The sequence below is a fragment of the Petromyzon marinus genome, chromosome 59 (assembly GCF_048934315.1).
Source record: "Petromyzon marinus isolate PM22_M1 ecotype Great Lakes invasive population chromosome 59, UKy_Petmar_22M1.pri1.0, whole genome shotgun sequence".
In the NCBI taxonomy this organism is placed as follows: domain Eukaryota; kingdom Metazoa; phylum Chordata; class Hyperoartia; order Petromyzontiformes; family Petromyzontidae; genus Petromyzon; species Petromyzon marinus.
This window is the reverse complement of record NC_133725.1, coordinates 2,639,106-2,652,294: the sequence shown is the minus strand read 5'-3', so window position 1 is coordinate 2,652,294 and position 13,189 is coordinate 2,639,106. Positions and strand designations below refer to the sequence as shown.

Genomic DNA, 13,189 nt, shown 5'->3' with positions numbered 1-13,189 from the left:
TTTGCGGGCGGGTGGGTGGGGTGGGGGGGGGGGGGTCCTCACCGCGAACTCCTCGGGCGTGACCTTGAGCACGTCGAACACCACCGCGTCGTAGCTCTTAGACATCTGCGAGGCCGCCGACGGCTTCTCCGACATCGACTCCGTGCTGCTGGTCGACTGGCAGGGGGCCGGGCGGGAGACAGAGAGAGGACGATGACGATGACAGCGACAACAAAAATATATAAACGAAAGCTGAGCGTTTTTTTTATTTTGTTATCCGGTAAGGCCCCCACCACCGAGCCCATGTGGCTCGTTTTCAGAAGCGACCCTGGCCACCACAAACGCGAGCTCAACGAAGTGTGGCTTCTCCTTTGGTTCTTTCGGTAAAGTCACGTAGAATGAGAATAAAATAATAAAATAACACAATCAAATTCTCACGACGTTTCGGCCACAACGCAAGCGGCCGTCTTCAGCTCTGTCGTCCCGACAGGTCTGTTCCTTTCACCTGAAGACGGCCCGCTTGCGTTGTGGCCGAAACGTCGTGAGAATTTTATGGTGTTATTTTATAATTTTATTCTCATTCTACGTGACTTTACCGAAAGAACCAAACAAGATGAATCCTTGCAGTCACGAAAACTTCAAATCTAAATTGAAGTGTGGCTTGTCACCATCAGGTGGAAGTTCATAGCAGCCCAAATACTCTCAACGCGTGACGTCGAATTCAGAAAAAACAGAGGACCCGGAGAAAAATACACGCGACCACGGGGGAGAGAGACATCGTCAGGGTTGGGATCGAACCCACGACCTTCTGCATACCAGGCGAGGTAGTTAACATCTCCTAGCCACCGTGATGATGATGAGAGAGAGACACGCAAACTCCAAATATACAGCAGCAGGCGTCAGGATTGAGATCGAACCCACGAACCTCCTGTACACCAGGCGAGGTAGTCAACATCTCCTAGCCACCGTGATGATAATGAGAGAGAGACACACAAACTCCAAATATACAACAGGTGTCAAGGGTCCGGGATCGAACCCACGAACTCCTGCATACCAGGCGAGGTAGTTCACATCTGATCATGATGTTGACGATGATCCCTAGCAGTGAGTGTAGCTACAAAGCTACCACCACCGCTACCGTCACCACCACTACCGTCTCCACCATTACATTACCACCACCAACACCGCCACCATGGCATCACCACCAACACCATCAGATCACCACAACCACGGCCATCATCGCCCACCTCAGGTGCCTGAGCACAGGAGGACGCATTGTGGCTTCTGTTCCCGACCGCCATGTCCATAGCTCAGGGCCGGGCCTCCGGCAGTCATGGGCTCACAGCGCCGGCACCTGACGCACGCAGCAGCAGCAGCAACAACAACAACAACAATCACGGACAACAACGACAAGAACACCAACGCGCATTCGGAGATCTCGCAGAGCGGAGAGCAGTTGCCGCGACCTTTCACGTTGCTAAGGCGGTGCTGTCAAGGCGACGGCCCGCGGAAGAGGATACCACAGAGCTAGCTCCGAGTGGTGTATTGTAGTATGTATGTGTGTCGAACTTCTTTCGCACGGTACGTAGCCAAGCGTGCTGATCGGAGGTGCAGTGTGAGTCTATGGGCGGTGTGGAGTCTATGGGCAGTGTTGAGTCTATGAGCGGTGTTGAGTCTATGGGCAGTGTTGAGTCTATGGGCAGTGTTGAGTCTATGGGCAGTGATGAGTCTATGGGTAGTGTTGAGTCTATGGGCGGTGTTGAGTCTATGGGCGGTGTTGAGTCTATGGGCGGTGTTGAGTCTATGGGCGGTGTTGAGTCTATGGGCAGTGTTGAGTCTATGGGCGGTGTTGAGTCTATGGGCAGTGTTGAGTCTATGGGCAGTGTTGAGTCTATGGGCAGTGTTGAGTCTATGGGCGGTGTTGAGTCTATGGGCAGTGTTGAGTCTATGGGCAGTGTTGAGTCTATGGGCAGTGTTGAGTCTATGGGCAGTGTAGAGTCTATGGGCAGTGTTGAGTCTATGGGCAGTGTTGAGTCTATGGGCAGTGTTGAGTCTATGAGCAGTTTTGATTTAAAGCTTTCGTGACTGCAGTAATTCATATTCTTAGTTTTTTCGGTAAAGTCACGTTGAAGAGAAACAACAAAATAACAAAATATATATAAAAAAACAATAAAAAATTCTCACGACGTTTCGACCATAACTCAAACGGTCATCACGGCATATTTATTTATATATATATATATAAATAAATATGCCGTTTTCAAAATAAATTTATGCAAACCGACACACCTGATGATGACCGTTTGAGTTATGGTCGAAACGTCGTGAGAATTTTTTATTGTTTTATATATATTTTGTTATTTTGTTGTTTCTATGAGCAGTGTTGAGTCTATGGGCAGTGTTGAGTCTATGGGCAGTGTTGAGTCTATGGGTAGTGTTGAGTCTATGAGCAGTGTTGAGTCTATGGGTAGTGTTAGTCTATGGGCAGTACGTATGTATTACTGAGCTTCTTTCGCACCGTACGTAGCCAAGCGTGCCCATCGGAGGTGAGGGGGAAGGACGACAAACCAACCACAAGAAGCCGTTTGTGCGTGGTCACTGAGTGACCCCCCCCTCAAGTGACATCGCTCCTCCCGCAATACAATTCAGGGCACCGAGCCACAGGTCCGCCCCACCAAGTGTGGTCACTAAGGGACCCCCCCCTCCCGAGTGACATCGCCCCCCCCACTCCCCCCATACGTCTCAGTACGCCAAACGCGGCAACGGCATCCACCGTGCTCCGACACGGCGGCTCCGCCCTGACCACGGGGTGCTTGAATCGTCTCTCTTTTTATTCTTTCAAAAAAGCCATTTCAAAAACTCCTGCCGGAGGACAGGACGAGACAAAACACGTGCAGGCAAAAGTGTCTCGCTCGCTCGCTCTCTCTCCCCTTGCAAGATCAAGATCTGGCTCAGAGCCTTTACCCCTTTAGAGAAGCCTAAAAACTCAAGTCACAAGTTAGCGAAGGGGGACGACGGCTCTTGAGATGGTTAAATATGGGGACCCCCTCCCCCGCCCCGCCGCAACAATCCTCCGCCACAACCCCCCACCCGCCGCTTCTACAGGGAGTCCCAAGAGTCTGGAATCATCGGAAAAGCACGGCTCCGTGTTCTCGGCTCGCGCTCCCGCATTCAGCCTGTTAAATTCAACAGCGAACCCGGTGAACCGAGTTTAATTCCTCTAAGCTCACGACCCACATCAGTCGCAATGATCTGAACCGGTCCTGGGCTTCCCCGAGGTCAGTGGTTGTTCAACAGCGACCTCCCTCTGACGCCGATTTCCTACGAGTAGCATGATTTGGACTCGCTCTTCAAGTACTCAGAGACACATTTGGGCCGGCAGAAACAAAACAAAAAAACGAATTCGATATTCCCCCCACCCCCATGATTCCAGACACATGGGGCCACCCCGTGTAGTTGGCCCGGCTCCGGCCTTCTCTCCAACGGATACCCCCGGGCGCCGCGGTGCCCTCGTTTCTCCCGCGGTGCTACCGAATAAAAGGACGCGACAACCGCTGTTTGTTTGACACACACATACACAAAGGGAGTCGAGAGGGGTTGTGGGCTCAATGGGAGGCCCGGGCAGATGTCGCTGTTGGGGGGGTGGGGGGTGGGCCCCTGGGGGCGACCCGCTGCCTAAGTGGGGTGGAGAAGCAGGCGGCTGTTGGTTAAAAACGGCAGCGTCGGTCATCGGGGGCATTAACGGGACGACGAAAACACGCAGGGGGTGGGGAACGCAGCGTGTCTAGACGTGACTACGAGACACTCACTACATGTCTAGACGTGACTAGGAGACACCCACTACGTGTCTAGACGTGACTAGGAGATACTCACTACGTGCCTAGATGTGACTAGAAGACACTCACTACGTGTCTAGACGTGACTAGGAGACACCCACTACGTGTCTAGACGTGACTAGGAGATACTCACTACGTGCCTAGATGTGACTAGAAGACACTCACTACGTGTCTAGACGTGACTAGGAGACACTCACTACATGTCTAGACGTGACTAGGAGACACCCACTACGTGTCTAGATGTGACTAGGAGACACTCACTACGTGTCTAGATGTGACTAGGAGGCACTCACTACGTGTCTAGACGTGACTAGGAGGCAATCACTACATGTCTAGACGTGACTAGGAGACACCCACTACGTGTCTAGATGTGAATAGGAGACACCCACTACGTGTCTAGATGTGACTAGGAGACACTCACTACATGTCTAGACGTGACTAGGAGACACTCACTACATGTCTAGACGTGACTAGGAGACACCCACTACGTGTCTAGATGTGACTAGGAGACACTCACTACGTGTCTAGATGTGACTAGGAGACACTCACTACATGTCTAGACGTGACTAGGAGACACTCACTACATGTCTAGACGTGACTAGGAGACACTCACTACGTGTCTAGATGTGACTACGAGACACTCACTACATGTCTAGACGTGACTAGGAGACACTCACTACATGTCTAGATGTGACTAGGAGACACTCACTACGTGTCTAGACGTGACTAGGAGACACTCACTACATGTCTAGATGTGACTAGGAGACACTCACTACGTGTCTAGATGTGACTAGGAGACACCCACTACATGTCTAGATGTGACTAGGAGACACTCACTACATGTCTAGATGTGACTAGGAGACACTCATTACGTGTCTAGATGTGACTAGGAGACACTCACTACGTGTCTAGATGTGACTAGGAGACACTCACTACATGTCTAGATGTGACCAGGAGACACCCACTACGTGTCTAGATGTGACTAGGAGACACTCGCTACGTGTCTAGATGTGACTAGGAGACACTCACTACGTGTCTAGATGTGACTAGGAGACACTCACTACGTGTCTAGACGTGACTAGGAGACACTCACTACATGTCTAGATGTGACTAGGAGACACTCATTACGTGTCTAGATGTGACTAGGAGACACTCACTACGTGTCTAGATGTGACTAGGAGACACTCACTACATGTCTAGATGTGACCAGGAGACACCCACTACGTGTCTAGATGTGACTAGGAGACACTCACTACGTGTCTAGATGTGACTAGGAGACACCCACTACGTGTCTAGATGTGACTAGGAGACACTCACTACGTGTCTAGATGTGACTAGGAGACACTCACTACGTGTCTAGACGTGACTAGGAGACACTCACTACATGTCTAGATGTGACTAGGAGACACTCACTACGTGTCCAGATGTGACTAGGAGACACTCACTACATGTCTAGATGTGACTAGGAGACACCCACTACATGTCTAGATGTGACTAGGAGACACCCACTACATGTCTAGATGTGACTACGAGACACTCACTACACGTCTAGATGTGACTAGGAGACACTCACTACATGTCTAGACGTGACTAGGAGACACTCATTACATGTCTAGACGTGACTAGGAGACACTCATTACATGTCTAGACGTGACTAGGAGACACCCACACATGTCTAGATGTGACTAGGAGACACCCACTACATGTCTAGATGTGACTAGGAGACACTCACTACGTGTCTAGACGTGACTACGAGACACCCACTACGTGTCTAGATGTGACTAGGAGACACTCACTACATGTCTAGATGTGACTACGAGACACTCACTACGTGTCTAGATGTGACTAGGAGATACTCACTACGTGTCTAGATGTGACTAGGAGACACTCACTACATGTCTAGACGTGACTAGGAGACACTCACTACGTGTCTAGATGTGACTAGGAGACATTCACTACATATCTAGACATGACTAAGAGACACCTACTGCATGTCTAGACGTGACTAGGAGACACTCACACATGTCTAGATGTAACTAGGAGACACCCATTACATGTCTAGATGTGACTAGGAGACACTCACTACATGTCTAGATGTGACTAGGAGACACCCACTACATGTCTAGATGTGACTAGGAGACACTCACTACGTGTGTAGATGTGACTAGGAGACACTCACTACGTGTCTAGATGTGACTAGGAGACACCCACTACGTGTCTAGATGTGACTAGGAGACACTCACTACATGTCTAGATGTGACTAGGAGACACCCACTACATGTCTAGATGTGACTAGGAGACACTCACTACGTGTCTAGATGTGACTAGGAGACACTCACTACATGTCTAGATGTGACTAGGAGACACTCACTACATGTCTAGATGTGACTAGGAGACACTCACTACGTGTCTAGATGTGACTAGGAGACACCCACTATGTGTCTAGATGTGACTAGGAGACACTCACTACGTGTCTAGATGTGACTAGGAGACACTCACTACATGTCTAGATGTGACTAAGAGACACTCACTACATGTCTAGATGTGACTAGGAGACACCACTACGTGTCTAGATGTGACTAGGAGACACTCACTACGTGTCTAGATGTGACTAGGAGACACTCACTACATGTCTAGATGTGACTAGGAGACACTCACTACATGTCTAGATGTGACTAGGAGACACTCACTACGTGTCTAGATGTGACTAGGAGACACTCACTACATGTCTAGATGTGACCAGGAGACACCCACTACGTGTCTAGATGTGACTAGGAGACACTCACTACGTGTCTAGATGTGACTAGGAGACACTCACTACGTGTCTAGACGTGACTAGGAGACACCCACTACATGTCTAGATGTGACTAGGAGACACCCACTACGTGTCTAGATGTGACTAGGAGACACCCACTACGTGTCTAGACGTGACTAGGAGACACCCACTACATGTCTAGATGTGACTAGGAGACACCCACTACATGTCTAGACGTGACTAGGAGACACCCACTACGTGTCTAGATGTGACTAGGAGACACTCACATTGTTGAGTCAATACAATATTCACGTTGCAGTCGAACTTCCTCTTTCCCGTAATGAAGTGGTGGCGAGCGGGGACGCAAGCCTTGCGTACCCCCCCCCCCCCATCTATCATCTACCCAGCATCCACGGTGCAGCTGCGCCTACTGCTGCACCCACACACAGAGTCTACAAGAACACAAACAGCTCGTATCGCAGACATCATTTTAAGGCCGTGTGTCAATGACGGAAAAACAAACGGTCTTACGTTGTAAAAGTCGCGTTCGGACTAGATGGTGCCAGGGGTCTCTCTGAGGTTAGAATCCAAAAGGGGTTCAACTGATCTGTGCTGAAACCTGTTTCTCAAGTGTAGTGTGGTTGATGGTCTCAGCCCGGAAATCAACGACCCATACAGGAGACCCATTAGACTTGCGCAGACTATCGCAACAACCACCACCACTAAGTGGTGGTGACGTCACCACGGTGCTTGTGCCATGCCAGGTGCGCTCTGAGGCCACGTGAAGTGCCAAAGGCCCGCTGGCAGGAGGTCAAGAAACAGACCCAGATGCCATGGGTTGACCGACTTGAGATGAACCAGCTGTACCCACCTACTGTGCCAACCTGCTGTGTTTTAGCCACCCGGCACTCTGCCCGTTGTTTTGAGCGCCGTTCCTCTGCCCTCTGATGTTGCCTCCACTCCCCAGCAGCATCCTTCACGGGCCTCCTCCTCAGAGGCCTAACTTAACACCGCTGGTACCGATAATCGGCAATTCCGATCAGCTCCACATCCTTCTGTACCACATCAGCCCATCTCTTCCCTAGCGCGTGCATAGAATATACAGACCCACAGACTCACATTGCAATTCAGACTCACATGGGATCACAGGCTCGTACAAATACAAAGATTCCCCGTGTAGCCTTAACAGACGGTTGGGGCAAGTGCTGTTAGCGAGCACCTATGAAGGCCGGCACGATGCCTGATCGCCTTTGTCTCCCCAGCGGTGATGTTCACTACACACCGCATCAGACATTCATTTGAGGCGCAGGACCGGTTCAGATATTTGTCCAAAGATCTTGGCCGTGAGCGGGAATCGAACTCGGGTCGCCGGGTTCGTCGCGCAGCGTAACGCTAACCGCTACATTACCGCCCCCCAGGCTCAGACAGACCACAGACAGACTCACGTGAAGACCTGCAGACGTACATTCACTTACGCAGAGGAGGCATACAGACTTACACACAGGGACCCGACAGAGTCACAGAGACTTGTTTTCAAAAAAAATTGGGCTCTCAAGTGTAACGAGGCGATGGTCTCGCCAGCCCGGCCACCAACTACCCACAAGGAGAAGCGCATACTTCACCACGCTGGTCAGCGCGGGTTGGCCAAATCGGTGAGCGATGACGTGGGAGCACACACAAGTACGGCACGATAATTAAATTTGCCACACCGTCGTATGAAGAACACCACGGACATTTCACAGCATATGTTCATCCACATTTCGCAACGAACGTGTAAAGTGCAAATAAGGCATCTCGTGATAATGTTTTTCCACTTTCCGCCGATGATGATGTTTTTCCATCTCGCTCCTGTTAGTGCAATGGGCAACCGCTGGGCCGATGCCATCACCGCTGGACTCGTTGCCTCTCTGGTCGTTGCGCAAACCGAACCGGATTTATCTGTAATAGGAGTCTTGGAGTGTTTGCGCAAGCCAGCACGAGCCCACGACTGCCTTCAACCCTTCCTCTTTCAACTGTGACTAACCCTCTATCTTGCGCATAGATATGGCCAAGACACACCCATACAATATTCATATTCTTAGCTCTTTCGGTAAAGTCACGTTGAAGGGACACAATAAAAATAATAAAATATATATAACAATAAAAAATTCTCACGACGTTTCCACCATAACGCAAACGGTCGTCATCAGGTGTGTTTGTGTTATGGTCGAAACGTCGTGAGTATTTTTATTGTTTTATATACATTTTATTATTTTTATTGTTTCCCTTCAACGTGACTTTACCGAAAGAGCTAAGAATATGAATTACTGCAGTCACGAAAGCTTTAAATCAAAATTTACACCCATACAATGTTTACATATGGCTAAGAGACACCCACACAATCTTCATATATGGCTAAGAGACACCCAGACAATGTTTAGATATGGCTAAGAGACATCCAGACAATCTTCATATATGGCAAAGAGAGACCCCATACAATGTTTAGACATGGCTAAGAGACATTCAGACAATGTTTAGATATGGCTAAGAGACACCCAGACAATCTTCATATATGGCTAAGAGACATCCAGACAATCTTCATATATGGCAAAGAGAGATCCCATACAATGTTTAGACATGGCTCAGAGACACCCAGACAATGTTTAGATATGGCTAAGAGACACCCAGACAATCTTCATATATGGCTAAGAGACACCCAGACAATGTTTAGATATGGCTAAGAGACACGCAGACAATCTTCATATATGGCAAAGAGAGACCCCATACAATGTTTAGATATGGCTAAAAGACACCAAGACAATGTTTAGATATGGCTAAGAGACACCCAGACAATCTCCATATATGGCTAAGAGAGACCCCATACAATGTTTAGATATGGCTAAGAGACACCCAGACAATCTCCATATGTGGCTAAGAGAGACTCCATACAATGTTTAGATATGGCTGCCTTAATGCCCCTATTTCCACAAGGCAGCTAAACTCAACCCAAAGAACTGTCATTACTTTCACCCTCAAATTTTCATTCCTTCCGATCTCTCACGAACAAATAATAATAGTAACTTCGTATCCGTAAGAGGTTTATAAATGTGTCGTTAAACCCGCCACCACCCGACACACCTATATTTTGCGTGCTCTAACACAAAACACCTCTTTCACAGATATTGGCCGCGAAACGCCTCCTACGTGTAAAAGGAACTTGGTACAATTCTAGATTTAAAGCTTTCGTGACTGCTAGGATCCATACTCTTTGGTTCTATTGGGTAAAGTCACGTAGGTGAAAGTAAAATAACAAAAAATCACGACGTTTCGGCCACAACACAAGCGGCCTTCATCAGGTGAAGTCTCGTCCCTTCACCTGATGAAGGCCGCTTGTGTTGTGGCCGAAACGTCGTGATTTTTTGTTATTTTATTTTCACCTACGTGACTTTACCCAATAGAACCAAAGAGGATGAACTTGGTACATTTCGTATCCGTGCCACTCTCGTGACGAGGCCTTCATCCAGCAGCGGAGTGGCAGAAGGGCTGCGCGCAACGACATCAACATCCGCCTACCGCCCCCCCCCCGCTCCCCCTCCAGATGTTCGGCGACCAAGCAACAATTTTGCGTTCGTTTGGCTAAAACAAACGAACAAAAAAAAATGTCCCGCACGCTTCTAAATGTGTTTATTAGCCGCTGAACAACAGATTCCCAATGCCTAAAAGAGAGGAGCGGGATTCTTCAAGCTTATCTCGGAGATAAGAGGCCGAACATCAAACAGCCAGCCTCTGGCCGTCCGCCTGATAATATCCCGTTGTGATCACCGGCGCAGCGTCGGGAATCGAATTGTAAATGTTGTTGTTGTTGGGTGAGTTTCACTCTCCGACGCACAATTCGGTGCGCGGCTGTACCGGTAAACGAATTGGCCACGTTTCGATTTAAAGCTTTCGCGACTGCAGGGATTCACCTTCTTGGCTGCTTTGTGTTGTGGCCGAAACGTCGTGAGAATTTAATTTTATCACGGTCGATTTTTATTATTTAATTATTTCCCTTCCACGTGACTTCACCGAAAGAACCAAGAAGATGAATTGGCCACGCTTCGTTTATACGTGACACAAGCTTGCTCGTTGACGGTGGTGTGGGGTGGTGGCGGGTTAACGCTCCAACACACAACCGGTTAAGTGCTGAACCAGTGACGAGTACGGCCACGTTCTGTTTACGTGACAAAACCCTCAGTGATCAGGCCGTGTCGGACGGTGGTGGTGGCGGCGGCGGCTTGAACGATTTAACCCAAAAACATCGAATCGGCACAAATAGCCTCCTGATGGTTGTTACCCTCTTAACGCGTTTCACGTCGACCCTTAACCGCCAACATCCTAACACTCAGCCAAGAGTGCTGTGGGGGATAAGTGGTGCGAAATGAGATCCTATTAAGGCTGGCTTCTCCACGTGAGAGTTTGCGTTGTGGTCAATAAATTCCACGCCCGGCCGCCTTTGTCTCCCTACTGCTGACGTTGCACACACAGTACCACACCAGGTACTCGCTTAAGGCTGAGTCGACTTAGGGAAGCACCCAGGCCCGGTTCAGATATTCGCTAGTTCCGTGTACACATGTACACAGCAATAGCTGTCATTCGCCACTCATCGGCAGCGACGTCACCACAGCGCTTGTGCCAGGCTAGGTGCACATATAAAAAACACATTGAGACACACACATAGAAAACACACAAGCTGGACATACACACACGCACACATATACGCTCCTCTGCACAACACATATAGAGTGTATATACTTTACAATTCAGCACGGCGTAATTCACGTACCTATATACATATAAACGTATATTGTATTTCAAAGTGATCTGTTCAAATGAGACACTGAGGCGTTTGGTCATCTGTTTTACAGCCCTGATCAAGTGGTGGAGATTCCACATTCCCAGGGCGGGCGCGAGTCTTATCCACAGGACACAGCCACCGTTGCCTTCCCCACAAAGCGGTACCTATTTTACTGCCCCCGAAGGGATGATGGGCTGTATGTACGTTGGGACTTCTTTAGCACCGCACGTAGCTAACCGTGCTAACCAGAGGGTGCGATTAGCACCATATACACGTCCAATACTTGTGCACACACGTTCACATTAAGCATTTCAAAGCAGTATATATCATAAACATTTCACGTACATTTGAAAGATTGCGAAATACCGCAGTGTGTACATACCAATACAACCGCCTACGTTCTAACAAGTGTTTACATTAAATTAAAACAAACGTTTCAAAATACCGAGGGAAATAAATACAGCGCGTGAATATATACGTACGTGTACAGATACACGTTCGTATATAGCTACAATTATTACATATTTAACACAATTAAATATGTAATAATTGTAATGCTGTTTGTAAAATACAAACAGCATTACCGGCAAACAGAACATAACTATAGATTTAACATTCATTGCATTATTTACAAACAAAACTCATACATAACAAGCACAGCGCACGGTTTTACACGGACACGAGTATTTAACAATGTAAACATTACATAATTAAACAAGAAAACATCTTAACTCCGATGCTACCTGTAACATTCACCGCCTCTCGACTAGTTCCTTCGCCGGGCAGGGTGCCTCTTCTCCCGCGGGTTGCACTAGGCCGCAAGTCCCTTCCCAGGGACAGTTTAAAAAAACGCCGGGTAAATCGACGGCAGCCGGCGACTCGAGGTGTAACGCGGGTCGCGTCCGGGAATAGCGGAATGCTCTCCCGTGCCGTTTCAATTAAACATTCTCACTTTTAACGAAACTCCTTTTTGTTAATTACGATTCCCTCAGCCAACCGTCCAGCCCCCGCTTAAACATGGCCGTTATAGCGGCTTCACATTCCCTACAACGCATGCGCGCGGCGGCACCGCTCCGCGGCCTCCCATTGGTCGAGCCGACGGAGAGCCCGAACGGCTCGGATCAATCGCGGCGGCCCGATTGGTCGAGCGCGGGGGGACGCCCTCGGCCAACGGGAGCGTGAGACTCGACCGGCCGCCGCTTGTCCGCGCTGCGAAATACAAACGCGGGGCGCGGCCGCGGATTTTGAGCGTCGCGATGCAAAAAACAAAATCGACGGAGTGGTCGATTAATCGATACCGGCGAGAAATCGGTTCGTCGAGTCAGAAATCGATACGTGCATTGTAACGGGAATCAACACAATCGATTTTTTTGGTTTGCTATCGATTTTTCGATCCGAAATCGATTGCTGTCGTCACAATGAGTTCGTATTGCGCGGTGGTTGACCTGTACGGCGAGCCTACTGGTCCCCGGCCATGGTAATGTGGAATTTCCATCACTGGCTGAGGGTCGGCACTAGATGCCACTCTTGCTGCAAACCTTTTAAATGTGCCGATTAACTTCATCGTTAAAACACGCATTCATAAATGTCACAAATATTGGATAAAAGTAGTTTTTTTTATTTTATTTAAAAGCCTACGTCTTTTAAACTAAATGGTAGACGTATTCTTGGGGTCTTTCGGTAAAAGTCATGTAGATAGGTTCAAAGAAAATAAATAAATAAATCTGCGCCGTTTCGAGCGCAACACACAAGCAATGACGTCATTGCTTGTGTGTCGTCTTCGAAACGGCGTAGTAAGAATATGAA

General features: G+C 48.7%; 1 protein-coding gene across 2 annotated transcripts in view; it reads right to left on the bottom strand.

Annotated features, from left to right (window-relative positions):
- The window catches only part of LOC142905294 (ras-specific guanine nucleotide-releasing factor RalGPS2-like), a 65,547-nt gene extending 53,094 nt beyond the window's left edge, over nt 1-12,453 (bottom strand). The window contains exons 1-3 of one of the 2 annotated variants that reach the window (XM_076053008.1): nt 12,127-12,453; nt 1,227-1,333; nt 43-156 (exon numbers count right to left, since the gene is read on the bottom strand). In XM_076053008.1, the coding sequence (XP_075909123.1) occupies nt 43-156; nt 1,227-1,286 (174 nt within the window). In that variant the 5' untranslated portion in view covers nt 1,287-1,333; nt 12,127-12,453. The remainder of the gene's footprint in view (nt 1-42; nt 157-1,226; nt 1,334-12,126) is intronic. The other variant, XM_076053009.1, reaches the window with a different exon arrangement.
- Nucleotides 12,454-13,189: the final 736 nt, after the last annotated feature.